This window comes from Panthera onca, chromosome D2 (genome assembly GCF_046562875.1).
Source record: "Panthera onca isolate mPanOnc1 chromosome D2, mPanOnc1 haplotype 2, whole genome shotgun sequence".
NCBI lineage: Eukaryota > Metazoa > Chordata > Mammalia > Carnivora > Felidae > Panthera > Panthera onca.
The window spans coordinates 34,000,582-34,028,497 of NC_138349.1; the positions used below are offsets into that span (position 1 = coordinate 34,000,582).

The 27,916-nt window shown below is 40.4% G+C and overlaps 1 protein-coding gene across 4 annotated transcripts in view; it reads right to left on the bottom strand.

The window, feature by feature from the left end:
- Window positions 1–27,398, bottom strand: part of LGI1 (leucine rich glioma inactivated 1) — a 39,017-nt gene extending 11,619 nt beyond the window's left edge. The window contains exons 1-4 of one of the 4 annotated variants that reach the window (XM_060641993.3): window positions 26,824–27,395; window positions 26,343–26,414; window positions 7,045–7,116; window positions 6,877–6,948 (exon numbers count right to left, since the gene is read on the bottom strand). In XM_060641993.3, the coding sequence (XP_060497976.1) occupies window positions 6,877–6,948; window positions 7,045–7,116; window positions 26,343–26,414; window positions 26,824–27,038 (431 nt within the window). In that variant the 5' untranslated portion in view covers window positions 27,039–27,395. Of the gene's footprint in view, window positions 1–6,876; window positions 6,949–7,044; window positions 7,117–26,342; window positions 26,415–26,823 lie in introns of all 4 variants that reach the window. The other 3 variants (XM_060641996.3, XM_060641995.3, XM_078434607.2) reach the window with 3 other exon arrangements.
- Between the last annotated feature and the right edge of the window lie 518 nt (window positions 27,399–27,916).

Consider the following 27,916-nt stretch of genomic DNA (forward strand, 5'->3'; position numbering starts at 1 on the left):
AAGAATACCAATTTCATTTATTGTGAAAATTAACACAAAAAACTACTAATATTTTTATAAACACACTTTTGAAATAGATTCCAGGGAAAATTTCTGCATCTGCATGTGAATTTTTAAGCCTTATGTCAGATAATCAAGGCACAAAACTAATCTGTTTCTTGGTTGTTGTCAATGCCAGTGATACTTAATACCTAAGCACTTTTATTATTTTTAAAAAATTTGAGTTTATTTATTTATTTTGAGAGAGAGAGAGAGGCAGGGAGGGGCAGAGAGAGAGGGAGAGAGACACAGAGAGAATCCTAAGCAGGCTCCGTACTGTCAGCACACAGCCTGACATGGGGCTTGATCTCACAAACTGTGAGATTATGACCTGAGCCAAAATCAAGAGTCAGACACTAAATCAACTGAGCCACCCAGGTGCCCCAATATCTAAGCACTTTTAAATGCTCAATTCAGGAGGTTGAGATCATCTATTTTCTTTGCCTCTTTGAGTAGACAGAACTTTATGCCTTGGTATTTTTAAGTGTCTCATCTTTTACTGATGTATATAAAGCATACACATTTATTAGTGATAGATATGTCACTGGCATATATTTTTTCCTGATATACATATACACACATATATGCATATGCATATATATGTATACATACATATGTAATAATACTTATTATTATTTCTTCAAGAAAATTTGGAAAGTATAAAAATTCTATTTTTCAAGTGTAAAACAATAACCATCCTGCCAATTACTGTTAAGATTTTTGTCATATTTTGGGGTGCCCAGGTGGCTCTGTCGGTTAAGCGTATGACTTCGGCTCAGGTCATGATCTCACAGTTCACGAGTTTGAGCCCTGCATCAGGCTCTGTGCTGATAGTTCAGAGCCTGGAGCCTGTTTCAGATTCTGTGTCTCCCTCTCTCTCTGCCCCTCTTCCGCTCGTCCTCTGTCTCTTTCTCTTTCTCAAAAATAAATAAAAACATTTAAAGAACGATTTTGTCATATTTTCTTTTAGTCATTAATACAGCGTTCATCTCATGGTGATATTCACGTGGAAAGCAAGTGATTTCAGAGACACATGTTACTGTTCCTAAAGGTCTAGAGACCTTCTGTCTCCTTTCTGGTCCAGTGTGAGATGGCATGAAAGTGTGTGAGCTTGAACTGATGTGGGGGGCCTCCTTCCTCTTCAAAAATATGTTAGGTGGGTAAGGGTCAAATCATTGCTAGATTTTAAAACTAAATATGAGTATTATTAGAAATAAGAGGAAAACAAATTACAAGGCTGATGGAGAGAGAGGAAAGGAGTCAGAGGTGGCCCTAGAATTGTCAGGAAAAGACGTTCTGCATTGCATGACTGAAGGAAATCCGGGCAACTGACCAAGCCGACACTTTGCCTGCCTGCCCTCTTCAGGGCTCCCTGGATTGGGCAGCAGAGTGGGGTGGAAATGACATGAGCCAGGAATGGCATACTGGGTTTGAGCTCTGACTGTTTTCTTTTCTGCAAAGAGAACGATCACTTGGTCAGAATAATCTGCAAGTTCTATTCTAGCTCTTAAATCACATTTTTATACTTTTCACCTGTGAAAGGCTATGGCTTCATCTTTAATAATTATGAAATGATATGAGGAGGGGCAATACTTTAAGCCACATTGTTAAGAGTCAATGAGTTTGGTCACAGGTTTTTATAGGGAGTAGGGGCGTACCGGAATGTCTGAGGTGGGGAAGTGCGTGTTGGGGATAGCACTGATCAGGAGAGGAGTGAAGACAAGGCAAGGAAAGGTTTGAGGATATATTTCATCAATGTTAATTTGTTCTAGGTTGATTCTGTAGTTAGTACTGGAAGGATGCTTTTCTTATCACTTTATTCCTAGTACCTGGTACAAAGTAAGCCCTCAGTAGATACTTAGATATGAATGAGGCAGGCTGGAGTGGAGGAGTAGAAGGCCACCAATCTAGACAAAGAAAAGAGTAGAAGATGCTTCTCTTAGCCCCCTTATACCAAGACACTGAGTTAGGGAGAAAGTACAAAGCCCTGTGAACTGCCATTGGCATGCACCCCCACATCACATAGATCCACTGCTCACAAAGAGCCCTCCCTCCTCTTAGCCTCACCCTCACTTAGCCTCACTCATTCCAAAGCAATGTGGAGGCTCTTTAAAGTGTGCCTTCAACTAAGCACCATTCTCTAGTCTTGGTTCAGAGTCTGCCTTAGACATATTCTTTAAGACACCAGGAAATTACCCAACTGAATGTCTAGTTACCTTGAAACTAGCTGAGTAGGGTCAAGCATTCCCAATGGCAGACAGTCTTTCTTTCCCAACAGAGGGGATGACCATTCCCTCCACTTTGGTGTCTTCCTGGTTTACCTGAGAAAACCTGTGATTATGACTATGGAACCTACTGGAAAGTCTTGTCTCTTAAGGCAGACCAGACTGTCTCAGACAGCACGTTTGTTTCAGTGCCATTGGGCTCTGCTGCTAAGAAACATCACCCACAGCTATCTGCAGCTATCCCAGCCTCCCTGCAGTACAGATTCTCATCTTGAGTTGCTGTCTGACTGAACTTGTAGTGCTTCAAGAGCAGTTATTTTCATTTCATACAAAACATTTAAAGGGGTAAATACATTGCAGCATTTGGAATCTTGATCCAGGATGAATAGAAGTTAGGCAGTGAGTTTAATTTATCCCTACATAATGGTGCTGACTGCATACCAGACTCTGTGCTAAGCACTTTGCATAGATTAACTCACTTGATCTCATGATAACCTTAGGAGTTAGGTACTCCTAAGTATCTTATTGTTTCCTGTCGATATTTTTACAGATTATTATCACTCCCATTTTACATATAAGAAATCTGAGGCACAGTGGAGTTAAGTGACCTCCTGATATCCCACAGTTGTTCAGGCTTTGAACCCAGGCAGTCGGGTGGCAGAGATCACCCTCAGCCACTGCATCGCACTGCCTCCTTGCATGTATGTCATTGTGAAGGCATCCTGCCTGACTGATTGGGGATACATAGGCACCCTGAGTTTGAGGACTGCTGTATATACCTTTTGCACCCCTACAGTGCTGAGCAACCAGCAGGTGCCCCACAACACATACAGATCGATGACAATTTTCCCCGAATATTTTTATATATACATGCAAACAGACCTGCCTCTATTGGGCCTTAATTACAAACACATATGTGATACCCAAGGAAATAATTATGAAAAAGGCTCATGGGTATTAACAGAAATACACAATGTTTAGAGATTTCATCATCGTTGGCCATAAAATATTTTTAATGCATTTTCCCCCTGATTTCAAGAGTAATACACAGTCATTAGAAAAATTCAAACCTTGTTGAAATATATAAACTATTCAAACATTCAAGTTAAACATGTATAACATTGGGACAGTCACTCAAAATAAACTAATAGATAGTGTCCCAGGATTTGACTGGCCTTATAAGGACTGAAACGTATTCACCCTTCTCTGAAAGCTAGCTTGAGGGGGAGTGTGTATATATAGTAACTTTTAAGTTGTCTATAAATCTCTCTTTAGAAGTTAAGTCTCCTGAGATAGATGTATAAGAAGGTAATGTAAGTGTGCTGCTTCCTTAGAAACTGACTGAATGTGTATATGCTCAGGTGGGGCAGAGTGGAAGCCAGCTGGACCTAAAAGTATATGTCTCATCCCAACTATTTGCATTTGGAGATGAAGAGCAAGGCTAGGGCTCCTGTCTTCAGGATCTTTTCCTTCTTTCCTAGTCATATTTGCTCCTCAGACCATGTCCTGTGGGAGGATCCAGGCAGCGCAATCAAAGCTTTCTGGTCCTGACATAATGGGAGGGCACAAGACGTCTTATTAAAGACCCCAGGAAACTTCTGCTTTTACTACTAACTGGGGAGCAGCTTAAATGCAGGTGCACTTCCATGTTCTCATGTCACCGTGGGTAGTGCCACTGTCCTGTCTCTTTTGTAAGGTCACCAGGAGACTATAATGAGGTCAAGACCTGAAAAAACTTGGCAAACTCTTCCTCCAGTATGTGCAATTTAGAGGGTCAGGTGATCATTCCTCACTGGTTCAGTGCTTGCCTTTGATTGGAAGACTTGGTCCGAGGTGGAGGAAATTGCACTTTGAAGCCTAAAATCTTAAAAAGGACACTAATGGCTCCAACAGATGCCAGATTTATTTATAAGTGGTAAATAATGGAAAATTAACTTGATGTGCTGAGCAGTCAGAGGGACATTTAGGCTTCAAATCTTCCCTACCCATCTCTCCTTGAAAGGAAAAAAAGGAAAGGAGAAAAGAAAAAAAGAAGAAAGGAAGTAAGGGAGGAAGGGAGGAGGGAGAGAAAGGAAGAAAGGAGGAAGGAAGGAAGGAAGGAAGGAAGGAAGGAAGGAAGGGAGAAAGGAGTACAGCTCAAAGAATGGCATAACTGGAAAGGAGAATATAACTTGGGGACAAAGGCACTCAGTGAGAAAATATTTGTTTGTCTAATTCCTCTTGCCAGGCTGAGCTTCTCCAGGTTGGAATTGGATCTTATTCATCTTTGTGTGACACTTTCTTAAAGACTATTTAGGATGAACCATATGGCATTGCATTTTTGTAGATCAAAAACAGTCTAATATTGGCAATGCCATATGAGTCAATCTGAGTATTAGATAAAGATGCAAGAGACCTAAGGGTCATATTCATTTAGTCAACTTTAACCTGTTCCCTCATAACACCTTCCCACCTCTAGCACCTGGTCAGAGAGGTTCGTCTTTCCTTTCACCGTCTGACCCTTAAGATTCATGCCCCTTTGAATACTGACTTTAGTGTTCCCTTGAGCTTGAAAATGTCTAGATGTTAAGCACACGCTATACCAGTGTCCCCTTCTTATAAAGGGCCTCATTATGACCCAAATTTCAATTCCCATTTCATTTGATGGACCTAACAGTCTGTAGTCAAACAAAATAGATGTTCTTCATTAGGGTGTTGTATAGATTTTTTTTTTTTTCTTTTTCCCTTTGCTCCTCATCTCTAGCCTCTTTCCTTCCATTTTTTCTTCCCCTTCTTTCCTTCCTTTCTCTCCCTCTCTCCCTTCATTAACCCTTCCTTCCTTCCTTCCTTCCTTCCTTCCTTCCTTCCTTCCTTCCTCCTTTCTTTCCAGATCAGGCAGTCCTTTAGACTGAAGAGAAGATACACTTGAGTGAACCAAGGGGAATGGCAAGACTTATACTGCAAGTTCCCAGAAAGGATACCTGGATCTTGCATCCTTCCTTTAGCCCTTCATGATGCTAAGCATCACACAGAAGCTATGTTGAATGGGATTTATGTGAATTAAGAAGCTCTCTAGTTGAGGTCAAGACTTTCATTTCTTCTTCCATATATTTGTTTCTGTTATTTATCATTTTCTAAATAATGAGGTTTGGTGGTGTTTGGCTCTGTGATAAAATGGCAACACATATATACCATGCACGATTATTTTTGCATCACATTATATCATTGACATGCAGAGCAGCCTAGCAAACATTTTTTATTGTAATTACTTTTTACAGGAGACTTGAAAGGTATAATGATTTGTGCATAATACATCTGGCCATCAGTTCCCCCTTCCTTGTTGCAAATCCAAACAGGAGTTGAAACAAGCCTTGGTGAGAAGAAGCATTAGGACCATGTGGACACACTAGAATGTGGCTCAAAAGGCAAGTATTTTTGTCTGCCTTGTTCCCTGCTATAGATCCTGGGGCTTAGAACAGAGCTGATAGTGAGGTATTGTGCGGGAACAGGTTAAAGTTGATGGAATGACATTTGGATCTCCTGGACTTTTGTCTCAACATTAATGAGACACATATTAGGCACTTGAAAAATAGCCTTGAATGGATGAATAATCATTGCAGTTCGACTACTGATGCTATAATCCCATAGCTATTCAGTTCACTAGTCACATATCACCTCTAGGTCTCTGTTTTCTCATTTCTAAAATGGGGATTATTTTACTTATCTGGCAGGATTGTTAAAAGGATTAAATGAAAATCCATGTAAAGCAAATTGACCAACATAATAGTGGGGACTTAATAAATGTTAGTGCTTTTTCTTCCCATGCCCTCTAGCTTTCTTAAAAATACATTTGTGTGTGTGTGTGTGTGTGTGTGTGTGTGTGTGTGTGTGTATGTGTGTAGGTGGTGGGGGAGGCTAGGACAAATAAGTTATTTTGTTCATGTTTTTCAAGCTTCCCAAGCTCAGCACTATGCCATTTTAGGCTGGATATTTCTTTGTTGTGGGGGCTGTCCTGTGTATTGTAGGGTGTTTAAGAGCATTGCTTCCCTCTACCCACTAGATGTCAGTTACAGCCCCCAGTTGTGACAATCAAACCTGTCTCTAGATATTGATGAATGTTCCCTAGGAGGCAAAATTGTCTCCTGTTAAGAACAACAGTTGTACCTCTAGCCATCCATTGAATAATTAAACATTTAATTTATAAACAAGTTGTTCAGGTACTGTGTAGACATTGCTGGTGGGTATAGCATATATTTAAATGTATATAAAGTCAGGATTTACACAGAAAAAGAAAAACAGCACATATCAAATTAAGCTATATAGTCAATCCATAATTATCCGTGAAGTGAGTAATGAAGTAGATAATTAAAAAGTTATTTCAGTCACACAACTTCCCTGCATTAGATTATTTTCCTAATTATGGTTGGATTAGGCTAATCCTATTAATAGTAATCAATTTCTTGGACACACACTGGCTGATGACAGGGAGATATGGCAAGTATGCATGGAGAGAAATCATTTGGGTTTCTTAAATTTTCATGGACTACCCATTAAGTGGGCGCTTTAGCCACAGATTATCAAACTGCATTGTCTGTTAGTAAGCTTAAAAAGTAACAGCAACATTCATACTTACAGGTGAATTAAAGACTTTAGTCCCCGGAAAGTATGTCTTGAAATGGACTTGATGTTGTTGTTTTCTATGAATCTGCAATAAGTTATAATATTTGTTGTCAGACAGCTGTAGGAACCCAAGAGGACTTGTCCTGAATCATTATGTCAAAGAAAAGTTTTTTTTACTTACAAATACTCTAGATGTGGAAGACCAATAAAAGCATCATCACTGATCACATCAAAGGAGTTCGATGTGAATAATCTGCCCAGGAAAAAGTACACAATGAAAACAGTTAACCTGACAGATTGTCAATCTTTGCTGCTATTATGTCTTAAAGAAATGAATGGGAGTTGTGTATGGAAAAGTGTCTAGGTGTCTGTCTTCCACAGTGTTGTTTATTTAGGTAATCTTTGAAGCTTTTTTTTTTTACCCCCAATTCTCTCTTCATCAGATACTCATAGAGTCTTCATGTCCCACTTCTCACAGTGATGGATGTCACATGCCCTGAGTAACATTTTTGAGATATAACTGGACAAGTATGACAGTCAAAGCAGCCAAAGCAACATTTTGCACATTTTTATGACAAAGACACTAACAGAATCTTTCCCTCTTGCTCTATAAACTTCTGGAACATTCTGATCAGCTCACACAATGGTGCCTCAGGGTGTTAAGCCTGGAAGCCCTGGAAAAGTAGCTCCATCAAAGCCTAGTTTTGCTTTGATATCTCACAGTAGATATGCCATCAACACTGGCTCAATGAACATCAACTAACATCCTTCTTAGATAATAGAACAGGCTGAAGATGGGAAACAGTGAGGCTTAGGAAAAGGTTTAGACCCATTTATTACTAAATAGTTGGGAAAAAAAAAACAGTTTCACTTGGGCACATTTATTTGCAATGTCAAAATCCACAAGAATTTGGTTTTGAAATTACTGATGAAAAGGAACATCAACCAGCAGTCCCAACGTCCTGTTGAACAATTTGGAAAAGTTGCCAGCTTCTGAATGACAGACTTAAAAGAGGTGATTATAGGCCAAATAATACAAAGATGAGGTGTTTTTTTTTTTTTGAGTGAGTATTAATTTATGGAATTCATTAGATAAAGTGTAGATACAAGCTAAAAATAAAGTTTTAAATGTACTGGTGACAAATTTATTATGGGTTCAAGTGATGTTCCATCTACACATTAAGGCTCTTGTGCGGGGGAACCTCTTATTCCACTTGTAACTATTATCCAAAATGTGATCTAGGTCATGGACTAGACCAGGTGTTTGACATAATTTGATAATTCAAATCTCATACATCCCATTTAACTGCACTATATAAAGTCCAATATTCTCTGTTAGGAATCTTTTTGACTTACTTTTGAAGTCTAAGGATTAAAAATAATTGGCACTAACTAGCTTGGTGATTTCACCTCTAAGGAGATTAATACTAAGAGATCTTACTTCCTGAACATTTTTGAAAATTTTATTTGACATCTGGGATTGCTTCAGAATAATCAGGGGAGGGGAAAGCAGTGAGTTGGAGATGAATTGATCATGACTGAGAATCTTTGAAGGTAAAACATAGATACATGGAAATGAAGTTTACTATTATCTCTACTTTTATATGTGCTTGACATTTTCCATAAAAATGGGAGGAAACATGAACCAAATAAATAAAACTAGATGCTCTGTTCCATTTCATCTTAAGCTATCAATCCTGGAGTGATGTTGGATTCTCTTTCTCTCCTCTTCCAACATCATAGCTTTATACTTAAGTCATTGACTAGGCTCTGAAAAGTCAACACTAATGAATAATGATACTTATTAGATGCTTGTAGTTATTACAACAAATTCAAAGGTTTATGATTCCAGTCATAACTCTGGCACTTGTCTCTTCTTACTTCACAGTTGTGAAAAACAAGATTGCTCAGCTTTGCTCCAAGTAACATCCAAAGCCTTCCTTATGTTCCAGAGCTTTGTTTCATTCTGAATAGGCAGTATCAGTGATGGACAGAATAGAATAAGGCAAAAATAGATACTGAGAAATACCTCCCATGCTCACTGCTTTACAAACTGCCCCATGGTTGGGGCAGCCACTTCAAAACTGTACACTCTAAGTCACCAGAAGAAAGAGCTTTCAGCACTAGTTCCCCTTATGTTGAAATTAGATGCAAAACAGAGCAGGAAATAGATATTAGTGGGCAGAACTTGCCCACGCATGTCAGGGAAATGAAACAGAGGATTCCCAGTAGAATTTGTATCTGCGTGTCCATTGCTTATCCCTAACACCTGTAATACTGCCCATCCCATAGTGGACACTGAATAAATATTTGTTAAACAAAAGGAATTCAATTTACATTAAATTCTTGTCATTACTACATTACTAGATTGAATGTTCCTTAGAGCAGGGGCTTACCCTTATTTACTTTTGTGTCCCCAGCCCTGAGCACAGTTCCTGGTTAAATAATGCTTGTTGAACTAGATATTTCAAGGATTAAAATCTCTGGCTAAAATGGAAGCTACATGTAAAAATATGAATGAATCTCACCAACCTAAGTTGAGAGAAAGAAGCCAGAACATAATAAAAAAAAAAAACAAAACAAAAAAACCAAAACCAAAACCAAAACAAAACCAAACCAAAACAAAACAAAAACAAAAACAACCCACAAACCCCATCAAAACTCGCTATACTGCCAGAAATGGAGATAGTGGTTACCATTGGAGATGGGTGGTAACTGGAAGGGAGCTCAAGGGGCGTCTTTGGGGGTAATGATAGTGCTTAGTTTCTTGACCTGGATGCTGATTACAAAGATATTCACTTTATAAAAAACCACAGTGGTGTGGAAGCAGGAATGAACAGGTAGAGCACAGAGGAATTTTAGGGCTGTGAAAATACTCTGTATGGTACCAGAATGATGGGTACATATTATCATACATTTGTCAAAACCCTAGAATCTACAACATCAGAAGTGAGCCATTATGTAAACTAGGGACCCTGGGTATTAATGTAGGTTTATCAATTGTAACAAATGTCCCACTGTGGCGGGGGATATTGGTAATGGGGGAGGGTATGCATGTCTGAGGGTAGGTGGTATATGGGAAATCTCTGTGCCTTCTCTTGAATTTTGCCGTGAACCTAAAACTTCTCTGAAAAACATTCTTAAAAAGTCATCGAGATAAACACTTAGTATATGTACCCTTTTCATTATGTATATTACATTTCAATAAAAAAAGTTTCTTAATAAAAACTAAAAAATAATCACTCTGGTTAAGATAATAATGAGTATCTTAGTCTTTCAATTCTAAATTCAATTGTGGTTTTCTATGGACAAGGATTCTGTAGACAAAGATGTATAAAATTATACATACATTATAAATATAGTTGAATAGGCTATCCATTTTATTATTCTATGTATACTTAAAAGACTAAAAATCATGTTCTATAAAGAGGGTGAAACTCTGATCCTTAATTTTTATGAATTTCTTGAAATATGTTTGATTTCAATATTATGATTTGCCATTGGGCCAGTTGTTAAAGAATCCCACAGTCCCTGTTAAAAGGAAACTGTGCTACTCCATACCATCTTCACACATGACAGACCTAGAGCAGATCAAGGTGGCATGTTTTATAGAGCACAAACTCTGTCCCTTTCCACAGATTACTAGGGCTAGGACTCATGTCTTTATCCAGAATAGCTGATCCTGGGGTCAGTCAGCCTCCCAAGGGCCAAATACCCTGGTTCAAAAGGCAAATTAGGCTAAAGATAAGTCCCTTCCTGGGTATTTGGAATCAGCAAACAGAGATGGAGCCAGCCAGCAGAGGAGCTGAAGGAGAAAGGATGCCTCAGGGTTGAGTTAGCTCCCTGGCAGGCAAAGTATGAGCCAGGCACACTTACGAGAGAGCAGAATGTGGAGGAGGCCTTGCAAAGGGAAGGTTGTGTGAATGTTGAAGCAGGGGAGATGCCTAGGTCTGTGTTAGATCCTAAGCCACAGCTTCTTAATCTTGGTTGCACTTGGAAAGACCTGAGAAGCTTTAAAAATATGGTGGTAACTGGTTCTTACCCTGAGGGGTTCTAGTTAAATTCTACACTTGGGGTGTGGCCTGGTCGTGAGGATGTTTAAAAGCTCCTTAGGTGACTCTTATATGCAGCCTGGGCTGCATATGGTACGCTTCCCTTCCAGGTCACTTACACTACCCCCTCTTTACCTGTGGTGGCTGAGAGAGCAGTTCGCTCCTTGTAGCAAGTCTAGTTGGAGCAGTGGCTCTGGGACATAGAGGTGCTGTGGATGGTCCTGTCCCCATAACTACATGTAGTAAGACTCTGCAATAATATGACTCAGATTTGACAACCATGCTCACAAAAGCAGCATCATAGAAGGGTTGGTGGGGACCAATGTACCATCTGAATGAACTTGATACTCTGAGGCACAAATCAGAGATCTAGACCCCATAGGCTTGCCAAGCAGCCATCCTGTGGGTTGGTGTGGAGATAGTCTAGAATTTGCTCTTCACCTCTGGTCCTATGGGAACCTGTGAGGTCTCTGCCACTTCCTCTATTCTTAGGGAAGGAAAACATCAGGCATTTCCCCCTAGAGTTTTGGTAGAGGTGCACACAGGGATGTGTGTTGACCGATCTGACCTTGCCCCCAAAGGTAATGCACTTATATCTCTTAGTCATCACCCTCATGAATTCAGTAAGAAAGGGGACTGTAGGAGGAATGAGGAGGACTTTATTTCCTGTCTGCAACCAAGGGAGTGTATGTTTCCTTACAAGAAGGAGATTTAGGAAGACTGTACATACCAACTGTTAATTCCAGGCAGGCAATAGCTCATTCTTTAAATGATGGTTGTTGCCTTCATAATAGCCTATATTTCATAGATTCTTGCTGGATTATCTTATTTGGTCTTTGGAAAAACTCTGTGAAAGTGGTAGAGGAGATATTAATATCTGTTTGACAAGAGGAAACTGAGGATCAGAGGGCTGTGAAAAGCTTTGCTTAAGGTCATGAGGCCCAAGACTCCTTGTCCAGTGCCCTGGTATTGACACACCTGGTAGCCTGTCAGTATAGGGTCACATAATGACTTAATAGCTACATTCTGGCAGACAACCATAACAACACTGTTTGGCTCATAAGGATTTAAGAAATACAATGAAACAATAATCCCCTTTTTAAAGGAACTAATTAATGTGAGTAGTCTCAAAGTGATATTAAAACCTTTTAAACCTGTATTTTTTTTTCAAGTAAAGACTTTAAAACTTTTGAATGCAGTTTGGTGTATTCTGCTTATGAACACTATATGCTCATTGTAGAAATTCTGCAAAACACAGAAATGCTTAAAGGAAAAACTAAAGATTACATAATCATACTACCCAAAGATATTGATATGCATACATATGGTACATATTCTTTCTTTGCTTTTATTCTTAAAATGTTCTTTCCTACATAAAGATCAATGAACTATTACCTACATCTACCCCCTTAAAAAATTTTTTTTTAAACATTTGACTCCTTGATCCATTTGGGACTTACTTTTATGTATAATATGAGGTGAGATACTGCCTTGATTCTTTCCTAAATACTTACCCAAACTTACTCAAAACCTTTTATTGAATAATTAATGCTGTCTCCATTTGTGAGTGTTGCTTCCTTCAAAGGTCTGCTATGTTATTGGTTTCCCAAGAATCAAATGTTGGATTTATTTATTATTCCAATTGCTTTCTAGTTTATTATTTTGTCTAATTATTATTTATTTTCTCTTGTTTTCCTTAGGATATTTAGCTTAGTGCTCAATTCATATGTGTTTATTCTTTCTGATTTAAAATGAAACTATTTAGGGGGCGTCTGGGTGGCTCAGTCGGTTAAGCGTCCGACTTCAGCTCAGGTCACGATCTCACGTTCCGTGAGTTCGAGCCCCGCGTCGGGCTCTGGGCTGATGGCTCAGAGCCTGGAGCCTGCTTCCGATTCTGTGTCTCCCTCTCTCTCTGCCCCTCCCCCGTTCATGCTCTGTTTCTCTCTGTCTCAAAAATAAATAAACGATAAAAAATTTAAAAAAAAAAATAAAAAAAATAAAATAAAATGAAACTATTTAGAAATATGACTTTACTTCTGAGTAAAGCATCCAGTAAGCTTTGATAGGTAATAATCTTTTTTTTAAAATGAAATATATACTTTTTATTGATAACACATATCACATCACCATCAAGAATGCTCTGACCTTGGAGAAGAGCACTTTATTTATTTTTTCAATATATGAACTTTATTGTCAAATTGGTTTCCATACAACACCCAGTGCTCATCCCAAAAGGTGCCCTCCTCAATACCCATCACCCACCCTCCCCTGCCTCCCACCCCCCGGTAATAATCTTTTCAAATTGCATATTTGATTGCCTCAAGCATTTAGAATAATATTCTTAAAATTCCCTATCAATGATAGGTTTTTTAAAAAAGCTTTCATGATTTTATTGTTAATATCGCAGTGGGAACAGAGGATGGTATCTGAAAAGTATCTGCTAGCCTCAAGCTCCAGTTCCTCCCTCTGGTGCCTACATCCAACTGCTTAGATGGCAGGAGGGGGTGTGTGTGGGGGTCGCATGTCTTCGCAAGCAATAAATTAACACCAAGGCCATAAAATTGTTAGGGGGTTCCTGGTTGAATTCAAAAGCTAGGACCAGAGCATTTAATTCAAAGGAACAAAAAGGTGGGTGACAGGGTCAGCGCGGAGCTCAGAGTCCTGAGGGAAACCGAGGTAACAACAGAGAAGTAAAGAAATGAGCAGAAGATCAGAGAATTAGGATCTAGCTACACTGGAAGAAGGTCAAGTTTCAGGCTGCCCAATGTCCAGCCAAGAGGCTGGAGATGGAAGTCCACAAGAGCAAAAGGACTGGGCGGGCACATGTGTTGATGCCAAGACTAATGGGCCGCTGAAATGGTTTCCTGCCCTGGTTCCTCACCTCTCCAGGGACCGCAGGAGGAGCACAGTGAAGAGGGAATCAGGAAGACTGGCTCTTAATTCCCAGAATTAACCATAAATACTCCGTGTGGCCTTGAGACTTCTCCTGGCTGTGTTGTCAAATGAGGGGGCAAGACAAGGTATTTTAGGTTGTTTCCAGCTTCAAATATATATGAATCTATGCTTGTAGCATTGTGGGCTTCATTCATGGAAGAGTAGGACTGGGCTCTGCATGGGGAGCTGCAGATAGCTGAATAGGAGGAGTAATCCTGCTGAGAAAATCTCCCCTAGTCTCCAACCAGACTGCTGATCTGGCCATGTGCCAGCATCCCCTGACTCTAATGATACCTACTACTTCAAATTCCCTCTAGTCACTTGTGATATCTCGATTACCATTAGAATTGTCATTCACACACGAGTGGCCTGCGTTGTGTCTTCTAGGCCAGAGCAGATTCTTCTGGCTATTTGGGGCGGGGGCGGGGGGGGGGGGACGATGGAGATGATTTAGGAGGGCTCTCCCATATAATCTCCCCTCAGTAAGGACTACTCTGCATGAAGAAGAAAAGAGTGATCAGCCAGTACTTTCACTTGGAGATGGCATTAATCAGATATAGACTAGAGAATCTGGTTTCGAAGCTTGTAATTGTCACTTATGATGTACACGATACATAAAGTAGGTGAATCTGTTTCATCATCTGTCAAGATCAGAATTATGATAACCAAAAGACTTCCCGGAAGATTCTAAGAATTACATGAGAGAATGTACGTGAGCATGTCTCCAATGCTTCTGCCAGAGAATAATCAAAGAGCATAGACATAAAACATCAGATCTGGAAGAGCCGTTAGATATAGTGAAGAACCTTAGTTTTACTGCTAGGGAAACTGAGGTCTAGTGAGATTGTCACCTGTCCAAGAGAACTGTTATGGGCATCGTCCAAGGAATTAACCAGCCATGGGTAGTGTGTGTGACACAAAAACGCACAATTCCAGGCACATATGCAACATGTGTTATATATGCATATATAGGTAAATGAGAGATCAAGCCACACAGGCTATAAGCTGCTAGAAGATTTAAGGGCATAGCTGGAAAGCTTGCCAACTTGTTTAGAGCTCACTGTGCTTAAATGATTCAGCCCCTTCAGTTACTAATATTCTCCTTTATCTAAAAGAATAGGGCTGGTTGAATGATAATTAATGATAGGCTGATGATTCACCTTAGTTAAATGCACATATTCTAAGTGCATGTGCCATGTGAATAATTTACACTTGAATATTTAAAAATATGTTTTTAAGACAGGAAAGCATTAAAATGGGAAGCATCACACATGAGCACATTATGTCACAGTTTTTTGGTTTTGGGGTTTTTTTTGGTCTCTCATCCCTGCAAAACATTTTCAGTGCAATTCAGCTGACACTTAAGTAGACCACCACCTCTTCATCTGGATTGATAGGAAACAACCCTACTTTAGCTTCATGTAAATCTGGCGGGAGGTGAGGGGCACTCCAGAGAGATATGTAGTTTACGTCCTCCTTTTTTTTTTTTTAATGTTTATTTATTTTTGAGAGGGGGGAGAGGCACAGAGAGGGAGACAGAGGATCCAAAGTGGGCACTGTGTTGACAGCAGAAAGTCCGATGCAGGGCTTGAACTCACGAACTGTGAGATCATGACCTGAGCAGAAGTTGGATACTTAACCAACTGAGCCACCCAGGTGCCCCCAATTCCTCTTTCTTAAGGTGAGAAAACAGGTCTCCATAAGTTAAGTGATTTACCTAAGGTCACATACATCTTTTATCAGTGGCAGGGCCAGGATTAGAATGTAGGTGTTAGAGTTGCAGGGATTCCCTTGGGAATATTCTTGGCATGCATACTAGCAAAGATTAGAGCATGGATCTACCTCATTGCTTTTATAGTCTATTACCTCTCATCCCAGGATAGTCAAACTTTTCCTTTCTAGGAGTTGGCATTACTAGTCAACAGCCCATCCTCCTGATGTTGTGTGTAAATTCAGCGTGTATTGCCCTGGTCTTGAAGCACCAAGGAGAAGGGACTTAAATTTTAAGCCTATTCTGTGACAAGCCTCATCTTCAGCAGCTTGCCATCTATTAACTCATTTTAATCTTAAAATGAACACTTAATTTAGGTTTTATATTCTCCTCTTAAAATATAAAGAAAAACCAAAGTGAGAGAGGTAAAGTAATTTGAAGCCTGTAACTGGCAGAGCTGGGATTCTGTGCTTAGACTGGTAATGGTCATAGGCAAGGCCACGCTTCCTCTTTTTAATCCCATCAGATCTGCCCACTTATCTGCTACAAATCTGGAACAGCCTTGCCCAGTTGTTCCCTGAGTATATTCCCTGAAATATGAGGCTTTATAGGGTTGAGAGATTGTACATGAACAACAACAACAACAATAATCCAAATAAGTCTGGGAAAAGTGAGTAAGTGAAGATAATTGAAGATAATCTTAATTACACGGATCTTTCTATCCTTAAACAGAGACTCTTCAAAAGGGAATGAAATATGCAATTTCCCAATTTTATTGATCATGGGACCCTTTTATCACTGAGCTTTATGTAAAACGAATATTCCACGGAACATACCCACAGAAATGTTGGATTAGCCATTTGGGAAATAGCTGTGATGGAACCTGCTCCAGACAAAAACGGTGAGAGTGTAGATTTAAGTTCAGGGGCATTTTCCTTTAACATGCTGCAAGTGGTAATCTACTTCTTCAGGAAGATGGAGCACCCACTGGGAGGTGCCAGAGAAGCTGTGTGTGCCAAGCTGCTTGACCAGGTGGACAGTGTGGCAGGGAGGCGTCCTCCCAGATCTCACACCTGATGAATCCACACTAACAAGATGGTCTGAGTTAGGCCTTATATGGAGATAAATGGTTTCATGTATCCTCCAAGATGGAATTCTTTGTATCTGCCTAAGCACTGCTAGCAAGGCTTTCTAAAAGAAGGTGGGGTACAAATAATTAATCTAATAAATAATATGCATACCAAAGGCATAGATTCCCAATATCCTATGAGATGTTAAGAAAAGTGAAATGACATGAAATAATTCCAGAGGCTTTTCTAAGCCCAAGTGCCTGTGAATAGTCAAGGTGGGGGTAAAAAGTGCAGTTTCCCAAATTTATTTGAGCACAGACGCATTTCTTTCAGGACAGTTGTTCCACAGGACACAGGTTTAGAAAATACTGGTCTAAGGCATAACTTTAAAGTATATAAGTCCTTTTTCATTTACTATTTTTTTCCTCTCTCTCTTTTTTTCAAGTAAGGAGACCAGAGCTTACACATACAAATGAGAGTTGAATCCTAGGGAAACGAAATGTTCTTGCCAGTAATGCTGCCACTCTTTCAAAGGGCTTTTGAAACTCCTTCTCATTAATTGTGTCCAGGAATCAGGACACATTCCCCTGAATACCCTCATTAATGGCAAAGGTTGACCCTTTGAGAGGGGGTTGGATTTTGGGAACAGAACTGTGCAAAGTCAAGCCCGGTGATTCATGTTCAAGAGGAAGTAGACGAAAGTAATTAAAAGTGAGGACATGGGTTTAAACCCCAGATGTGCCACTTAGGAAGGGTGAGACATTGAGGAGGTTACCTAAAACCCTTCTAGGACTCAGTGCTTCCTCTGTGGAATGGAGGTAATCATACGCCCTCATAGGGTTATTGTGATGATGAAGTTAAAGAAAAGAGAGAAAGAGAGAGAGAGAGAGAGAGAGAGAGAGAGAATCTATAAAGTGCTTAGCATCAGGCGATTCAAAAATGACAAAAACCCCCTAAAAAGACTGCCTGGTTTTACTGCATGGCTTGTAAAGTGGCAGCAAAGACAATTCTCAGAGAAGGACCTAGAAATGCTTTGCCATGGAAGCATAGAAGGGAGGAATCTATGACCTTCCACAGGAATTCGCTGCAACTCCAGAGTTATTTGTACATACAAATTCTTGTCTGTTTATTTTTTTTAAAGGTTCGTTGCTTTTTAATCACACCTGACACAGGCAAACACTTGCCATCTCGCCATGCAAACAGGCACAATTCCTTTCTAGTCCCTGCCCATGGGAGGGATAGTGAAATATTGTTTTATCATCAGCCACCATGAGAAATTGAGAACTACATTATTATTTTAATAATGATTCTATAATAGTCAATTCCATATTATGAGGCTCTTTCATTTAACAATCCAATTTACTGGTTTGTTAGAACTGATACAATAAATTTTGTCCATTTCTTTAACAAGACCACTTTCTATATTATAATTTAAAGTAACTCTATTTGTAGAATAGAACAGAATACAATAGAATTGTTTTAAGCCAGGAAGACGCCTTAGTTAATTGAATGTAAAGGTTTCAAAATGTCAACTTACATTTTATTTGGTGTTTATCCTTTAAAAAAATCTGCTTCCAGGGGCGCCTGGGCGGCTCAGTCGGTTGAGCGTCCTACTTCAGCTCAGGTCACGATCTCACGGTTCGTGAGTTTGAGCCCCGCGTCAGGCTCTGGGCTGATGGCTCAGAGCCTGGAGCCTGCTTCTGATTCTGTGTCTCCCTCTCTCTCTGCCCCTCCCCCATTCATGCTCTGTCTCTCTCTGTCTCAAAAATAAATAAACATTAAAAAAAATTAAAAAAAAATCTGCTTCCAGATTTTTGCCTTTTCCTGAAAATAAGGAAAATATGACCCCATGTTCATGTACCATATTCTCATCAGCAATAATCAGTTGGAGCAGAGGATGTCATTTTTAGGCAAGGCATGTCTTCTCTGGTTTACCCCAGTCACTACCAGGCCCTAAGGTCTTATACCCAGCTGATTCCTTTATTTATGCTACCACCCAACCCCCGCTGGCAGTTGAGTTTGAGAACCATAATTGGTCTATCTCTGGTATTCTCTACATATAAAATCTGAGGCCCATGGACATTTTGTGACCAACCCAAGTTCAGAAAGCTCATTAATGGCTGAACTGGATGGAAACAAATGTCTTCTAGAGCAGACTTCTTTCTATCCTGTCACAGAACCACTCATCTGAATACTGGTCAGTGTTCATTATTTTGAACAAAATCATGTTTTACAAAATGTGGTGCATTTTTTTCATGAGGAGGAAGTGACAGCATTCTGCTTCCTCTCTGTCCCTGACCCCAAGAAAGGTAAATAGTTCATGTTTTCTGTCAGAAGTATTTGAAGGAAAGATTTCTTAGCAGGTTCTGATGGAGACCTACGCGTAGAACAACAAAATTTTGAATCTAGGATCCTAAGCAAACCCAGCCCATACAATCGGATGCTAATCTAATGTTGTGGTCAGTCAAATTAAAGTGATTTTCAGTGCTCGCTTCAGCCCCATATATACTAAAGTGATTTTCAAAAACTATAATAAAAGCTAACATTTAATATTGACTTACAGGCACAGTGCCAAGTACTTTATTTTTCATTTTTGAATGAAAATTTTTTTTGCTTTATTGCTTCATTTAATCTTTACTGTAATCCTGTGCAATCTATGATTAGTCCCCATTTTGCAGATGCAGATAATGAGGCTTGATAAAACTTGCCCCAACTCATAGAACTACTAAGCAACAGAGTGGAAACCGAACCCATGTTTATTTCACCATAAAACCTGTGTTCTTTGCTACTTGCCACATTGCCAGCTCTCCAGGGTTAGCCATTTGGATATCACAGCTGTCACCACAAAGCCCCTTCAATCATTCTGTAGCCTATATCTCAACAGTTGGCACAAGTCACCATCATCACCAATCAACTGGATATCATTTTGAACAAAATGAGAAAGCCAATCAAGACTGGCTTACAATAGGGGCACCCGGGTGGCTCAGTCAGTTGAGCATCCAACTTTGGCTCAGGTCCTGATCTCATGGGTCAGATCATCTCATGGTTCGTGAGTTCATGTCCTGCATCAGGCTCTGTGCTGACAGCTCGGAGCCTGGAGCCTGCTTCTGATTCTGTGTCTCCCTCTCTCTCTGCCCCTCCCCTGCTCATGTACTGTCTCTCTCTCTCTCTCTCTCTCTCTCTCTCAAAAATAAATAAACATTAAAAAATTTTTTTAAAGACTAGTTTACGATAAAATTGTTTAAAAAAGAGACTACATTATGATACATTCAAAATCAGGCAATTATAATTTACCTTATTAGGGATCTCTGTTAACTGAGAGCTGCCATATCAGGTCAGGGAGGGAGGTGACACTCATCTCTGTGTCCCTAACAAAGTCCAATGCTATGCCTGTTGCATAGCAGAATCCAAAAATGTGTTTATGAAATGGGAAGCTTTTTGCTTTCATTTTGTTACTGCTTGCCACGATGCAATGAATAAATACTTTTAGCTAAGCAAATATAAATAAGTCAAAAAGGAAATTACCCTATGTTAATGAATTTTTTTTTTTCATCTTCATACTCTTTAAGCTTAAGCAACATTTCCCTTTGGATGTCTTGTTGGACAGGGGAATTTTACCCTTCATAAGAGAGAAGCTAGTTGACCTCCAGAATCAATAGAGAACCTGGGAGAAATATTTGATTTCTTACATGTCAAAGGCCTAGTAGAAGTCCAAGTGGGACAGAAGAGACTCAGGCAGTGCGTCTCAGGAAAGGCTTTGAAAGCTTTGCCTTTTACGTTCTGGTATACTGGAAATCTCTGGTGAAGTTTAACATCATAACACCATGCTTTTTTCCTTTCCTTTTTTTTTTAAAGTATAATTTTTATGTACAAATAACACACCTGACACAGAAGAGAGGATTGGGACAGCCCAGGAGTAGGTGTGAAGAGACGGGCTGGGGGGGGGGGTGGGGGAAGCATAAAGAAAGTGAAGAGGCAGGGAACAGGGAGGACGGGGTCTCCAGGTAAACTTCTACTGGCCCTGGCCTCTCCTGGGGAAGAGGATGTGGCCATGCCTCGCAGTCTGCCTTCCACTATTTTGTTCTGGTCCCAAAAGCAAGGTAGTTTCTTGACTAGACTCTCTGCCTGACCCACTCAAATTTAGTCTATATCTAGGTCTTCAGGAGGGAGGAGGGTAGAAGTCCTCCAGTAACCTGAACCTCAGAGCCAGGGGCTCCCCACATTGTGTTCTATCCCACACTTTCTAGGTCAACCTGGGTCCCTAGGACAGATTGGGGAGCTTCTCTTTGGCTTGAGAGAATATCACCCAACCATTACTCTCTTTGTAGGAATAGTCCTTGGTTCCTAGGGAAGGGGGACGATTCCCAACTTAAGGTGCCAGTATGCAGGAGGGAACTGAGAGGGTACCTGGGTGGCTCAGTTGGTTGAGCTTTGGCCTCAGCTCAGGTTATGATCTCGCAGTTTGTGAGTTCAAGCTCCGCGTTGGGCTCTGTGCTGACAGCTCAGAGCCTGGAGCCTGTTTCAGATTCTGTGTCTCCCTCTCTCTCTGCTCCTCCCCCGCTAGTGCTCTGTCTCTGTCTCTCTCAAAAATAAATAAACATTAAAAAAATTTTTTTTTAAAAAAGGAGGGAACTGAGTCGGTGAACAACACCTTTATTCTGAGGCTGAAGAAAATCTCTTCACTTTTTTTTCTTTTTTGGTTCAGTTCACTTTCTAGCTCTCCACACAATTAGCTCATGTGAAATCTGATAGGGTACACCGAACATGAAAAAGGATGTGACTATCTACTGATAGGAAAGCAAGAGTATTAAGCATAAAATCTGTGGAAATATGGATTGAATCCAACAAATAACATGCTTAGTCCAGACTTACAACATCTGGGCTCTTTTGTAGGACCTTGGCTATTGATAACCCTCCATGATGTCCAGAGACATGGGGCAGATACAAGCACAAAGAACTCTAGTAAGTGACAGGAAGAACGAGAGACATCTGTAAAATCTATAGAGCTTGAGAAAATAGAGGTCAGGGAATGAGGTACTTCAGTCTGGTATAAATGGAGCCAAGGGAGAGAGAATGTGTGTGTGTGTGGGTGTGTGTGTGTATGTGTGGTGTCAATATTATGAGAGATGACCCTGGACCAATAGCCAAATTCTATTAATACCAATTCAGATGTTCAGTCTTTCTCTGTTTCTAGGGAAACATTAAACATTTCCAAGCACAAGTGTGACTTGATGAGATCTGTGTTTCAGGAAAGTAACACTAATGGAGGAGGGTTAAACAGGCACCCAGTGCACAAACTCCCACAGTGGCCTGAAGGGTGAATTGCAGCCTCATTCAGGGCCATGACCCTGGGGTGAAGAAGAGGTGGCAGGTTCTCATCCTGTTTGAGAGAGGACTTGTCTGGTTGGAAGTGGACAGTGAGGGATAAGGGGCAGGTAACTCCTAAGTTTCTTGCTTGAATAATTGAAAGGATGAAATACACTTTCATAGAAAACATTGGTTGTACAGGGTCAGCTTGCAGTCACGACAATTAATTAATTAAAAAGCTCAAAATCAGATCTATGGTCCTTAGGCAAGTTGTAGACAGAACAACCTAGTTAGCTGGCTGAAATTTTTACTTCTTGGTCTATTGTGGGGGGGAGGGGCATCAGCTGGGCATAAACCAAAACAGGCTCATCCACAGCCAGCAAATAATTCCTCTAGAAGCCCTCTTAGCTTTTAGGTCTGGCTTGAGTACTCATCAAAGAGTGCTACATATGGGGTGCCCGGGTGGCTCAGTCATTAAGCGCCCAGCCAGGTCACGATCTCATGGCTGGTGAGTTTGAGCCCAGTGTCAGGCTCTGTGCTGACAGCTCAGAGCCTGGTGCCTGCTTCGGATTCTGTGTCTCCCTCTCTCTCTGCCCCTCCCCTGCTTGTGCTCTGTCTCTCTCTCTCTCTCCCTCTCTTTCTCAAAAACAAATAATCATTAAAAAAAATAAAAAAAAAGAGTGCTACATTTTTCTTAATCTTGTAACCTAAGGATGAAAGGGGGCTGATCACTGCAAAGAAGAGATAGGCCATGGATATATTTTCCCAGACAAAGAATATTTTGAAGGACTAAACGATAAAAACTTAATAAGGATGGATTTATTATTTACCTTGTTCATGGTATTTGCTTTTTCCTTATTTAGTTTTTTTACTTCTTATGGACTATGTACTTGTGTGCCGATTGTGGATTAAGAAAAGAAATAGTGATTTTTTTGATATCTTCTCCCCCACAAGAATCAATTCTATTGCTTCAAACAAGATCAAATCTCATTGGAATAAATAGAATTTTTTTCTGACCACACTGAATTCTTATATATATAGCAGGATACTAAAATCAACCCTGTAATTTATTCCCTGCATATAGCACTCTCATAAGAATTGGAGGGATTTAGTTTATTAAACATTTTATAAATGAATGGAAATGTGGCCACATTTTATACTCTTCAGTTAGAATTTTACTTCTGGAATGAGCCTTTATCATTGGGGATTTCAGTCTGTAATTGAGAAGAACAGGGCTTTAATGTGTGAAAACACATTTCTGTAAATTGCATTCACTCCAAGCACTGTTCTCCACCGCTAAAATCAAACCCAAGTGAATAATCATTCTCCTTGGTTATGCTTCATGACTGGCCCTATGGAAAACATGAATGAAATTGCATTTTCTTAGGCAAAGTTTTGTTATTGTTGCTGTTTAAAACCGTAAATAAGACATTTTTAAAATGTTTTGTACAACTAATTTGATGATTTTCTTTCTTTTTTTTTTTGGTGATAATTCTATTCTTTCTCTCCTCTCTACAGAGTCTGGGCTTTTGCTGTTCTTGCTCTCCAATGCACATTGCCAGCCATGGCCTACCAGGATCTTTTCCCCAAAAACACGGTATGCAACTTAAGGAGGCACTGCGTCCGTTTCCCTCACTACCCGGAGCTGACATTTCAAAAAGTACTTCTCATCATGCTTCTGCAGAAGGTCTGAAAAAGCCATAACAAAATTATCAGATTGTTAGCGTGGATGATGGGAATGGGTCATTTCTTTTCCCTTTTCAAAAACAGAGCAAGAAACCAACTGTGTTTGTGTGTCAATCAAGCAGAACTGAGTCTGAAGTTTGCATCTTCACAGGATATGACAGGTCAGTCCACAGTCACAAATGCTTTAGAATTCATTGCAAAACACAAGCAATGGCTGGTGTGATCCAGGCCTCGTTTGATGGCAAAAGTCATGCAAAGGCAAATTCAGGCCCCTTTGTCTTCATGTTCCACGGGGAGTTGGCAGCCCACATGGGTTTTTCAGGGCACTGGATGGCCCTACCCCATAGGAGAACTCTTCCTGTCTGTGAACCATCTAGTCCCATCAATGTTATGATTATGGCACAATTCGTATTTGGAGCCTTAGAATTTATTTCCTGCTCAGTGAAAATCAGCTTATTAGACCCTTTCCTGAGGAGCAGGAAGCAGAGAACATTGGGCAGGAAGAATAGGGAGCAAAATCTTTAGGAAACAGGGTCCTGAGATCAGAGACAAACTTTGACACCTGACATTTTTGCATAAGCTCTGCCCTGGCACAAGTCTGCCATGTTGAGGTTACCCAATGTGAGTTAAGTAAGGACATACTGGGCAAGAATCACTCGCCCTTTTGTTATTTCTGAAACCTGAACTGCTTTTAGAAATAAGGGCTGGAATGTTCCATAGGAACTCAGAGCATGGGACACAGGGGCATGGCACACACTCGGTGTGGGCTATTTAAAAACCAGTTCCTTGGCTTCCCTCTGTGATTCTAAATACGTGGAATCACATTACCCCGCAGCAGCCGGTAACTATTCCTATAACACTGTCCGGCATCTGTGCCTGTGAGGCTGGTCCTCCAGCAAAAACAAAGTAGGGGCGTTCTGACTGATGGGGTTGCTCTATCCAGGTTTTCTGTGTCACAGCTAATGTCTATTTAGTGTTGGAATATTAGTATGTGTTGACTGACCCTTCTTGAGTTTTAAGGACTGATCTATTTAACTATCCTGGGGGGAAGGAGGTGCCTCAGCTCATCAAAAGGATGCTTTTTAAATGAGCCATTTATTTATCTAACAAGTGGACAACAGAAGCACAATGTATCGCGTTTTCAGATACAACCAATTCTTACGCTATGGAAGGATTCCAGCACTGGAGACTTTGCCTCTTCATGTGCTCTTTGCCTGACTCTTTTTTGGGTCTGTTTGATGTGTAAACACTTCCCCTAATCACACCACTAGCCATCAATCAGGTAAATCCCTTAAGAATATTCTACTCAATTGTGTATCACTCAAAGACATTAGCTGGTAGAAAGACATTAGCCAACATTGTTACATAATGTCATAACACCTGATCGGGTTTGTGAATCAATGACATAGACAAACCAGTTTTGGGATTTCATATAGATAAAGCAATATATTAACAGATTTAACCGAGGTTTTTTTTTTTTTTAGCTTTATAGCTTTATGTAAAAAATTAAACCTCCACCTTTTGTAAAATGTGTAAACAATTTTTCATACCTGATGCCAAGCATTTTATCTACTTAAATCTTGATTATCTCTGGTAACACTCCTTGAATGCATTATCACCTCCATTTTACAGATGAGGAGACTGAGGCTCAGAGAGATTTAGTCATTTGCACAAGATTCCATGTCTAGTTTCTAATGAATAGTGGGGTTAGATTTACACAGGTCTCTCCAATTTCAAATCATGCTGTTTGTCTCTCTATATATAACTTAAAATAGCCAAGATGGCCAATTAAGGCAAGAAAACAAAAAACAAGCAAGCAAAAAATTTGGGTCTTGAATCATGCAGTTCAGATAGCCAAAACTCAGTTGATTGACAATTGGCTAAATTTCCTCCTGGACCCATGTCACTACAACCCTAGTCTGTTGCCTGATACCTGAGTACCAGGGGACCTCTTGACCCTCACGTGGTCCTGCTCTAAGGACGAGCATTCCAATGGCCCCAACATTACACGTCCAAACAAATTATACATGTGACATTGTGCCTGTGGAGAAATCTGATTTCTTAGTCGAATATTGTTTTTTGACTGTTTTGAGACATAGACTGAATATGTGGTTCCCTCGTGGCTAACTCAAAACATACAGCAAAGACTAATCCTTTGCACTATCCTATATTAATATTTTCCTTCCCTCCTTGTAAGTTATAAATTACAGGAGATTAGAAAACAATCTCACGAGAGTTAATATATTAAGGAGTTACCTCGAAGGAACCCAGATTTGTTTTTCCCCACATGGTAAATCATACAGGGTAGCAGCCGGCCCCAGATCCCTGGGAGACAACATCTTGAGCGCATATGTTACGCAGGGTTCTGTATGGACTAATTCAAAAACTCCAGGGCGAAATAAGCAAAGTTCCCAAGTCAAAAATGAAAGTAAAATAGTGGCATGGAACTGGGATCATTGTTGCAAACATTCCAACAACTTCATAAATAGCCATGAAAGTAGACAGCATTACAGGTTAGCAAATTTACCCTTGCAAGAAACAACCTGCACTGCCCATGTCAAGTCGCAAACAAACCCAGCTACCTCTTACTTTACTGATATTCTTTTTCTTTCCAGAAACACAGTCACATTTGACAAAATTAATATTGAGATCGCTTTACTAGAGGGCTTATCCAAATATATGCTATATTAAAAATAGTCATGATATAAATATTTCTCACAAGAGCTGCAGCGATGGTGTGAATAAAAAACTCCCTTCTGAGATTTCAGTAAAACCAGATCTCACAAAGGATCTGAAAGAAAACAAACAAAAAACAAACAGACAGACAGACACAAAGAGACACACACACACACACACAGAACAAACCTTATGTTAATCCGGTTTAGCAAAACAGTCACTATTTTGACACTATTTTATGAAGTACGATACTGTTCCTTCCCAGATGAAGTAGGAGAGATGAATCGGCTACAGGTTTCCCACAATAATGTTCAGGGGTTGGGGGGTCTCTAAGCAGGTTCCATAGCAGCTAATAAAAATCAAAATTTCTAAATGCAGCAAAATGTTAGCATTGTCAAATGGCCAAGCACGCAAGAGGAATTTCTCTCTCCATGCCCTCCTACCGATACATACAAAAAGCCCCAAATACATCGGCTGGAATTTTTAAATCGTAAATTAGATATCAAAATGCTTACGGGCCTTACAATGAGATAACATCAGGAGGAACGGTGCGTGGAATAGATCTGGCATTCTCACATAAAGCATTATCTTTGGTACAAGTACACACGGCAGGGCATTTTGGCTTCGCTGGTTTCTTCCCCTCAGTCAGCAAAAGCGCAGATAAGAGACATAGGAAATAAGCGATTCTTTTCAGGGGGATGCAGGCATTTCCCATCCTTTGGCTTCTCTCTGATTCCATGCAGTCGAAAAAATATCCCCAAACATGAACAGGGCTTCTGGAATTCAGCTGGTGATTGTCTTGCTCTGAGACCAGGTCACACAGGAGTCCACCCTTTTCCTTTGCCTCTCTGTATCTCTGCTTTTCAAACCGGGGACCTGCAGCTGATTCGTGAGCTGCTCTTCGCTCCAGCAATGCGCTGCTCCGGGAAGAGACCTGTGAGGTGCTGTGTGATGGGAGGGACCCAACGGCTGGAGGAGAGAGCCGACTTGCATCACCACGAGAACACTGAGCACAGACCAGCCTTCAAAGGCAAAGTGAAGTGATGTAACAGAAAATAAACAGCGTTCCGCTTGCACGGGGAGGCTCTTTAATTGTTACCAAAAATAGGATGGCTTTCTGTCTTATTAGTGGGTGGGTGGGTGGGAGCAGTCATCTTGTATCAGATCTCGGCAGTCTCAGAAACCTCTGGGAATTTGCTTTGCATGTAGCAAACCAAAAACTCGCTTTGGAGCCAGCCCTGGCTGGAAAAATGAAGTTAAATGAAACTCTCTCCCTCTGCAGCATTTGGCTAAAACCTTGGTAGTTTTTGCTGAATCCACCTGACTGATGCCATCGTTGAAAGACAAATGAGAACACATGGAGAATGTGACTTTCAGGGAATGAATGTGAGTAAATACTTTTCTGACACTTATCAACAGTTATGAATTATTGGTTATCATAATACCTCCCTCCCCCCCATATGTAAGCCATCCTCTCCTTCCCCAATGAGGTGTGGAGATGGCAGTGTGGACTGCCTCTGTGCATAATCCACTTTCCTCATTTCTCACTCCCCCTGCGTTAGTAGTGGAACCAGAAGCCTGAAAGAGCTCCCTGCCAGCAGGAGGCAGCCAACTTTG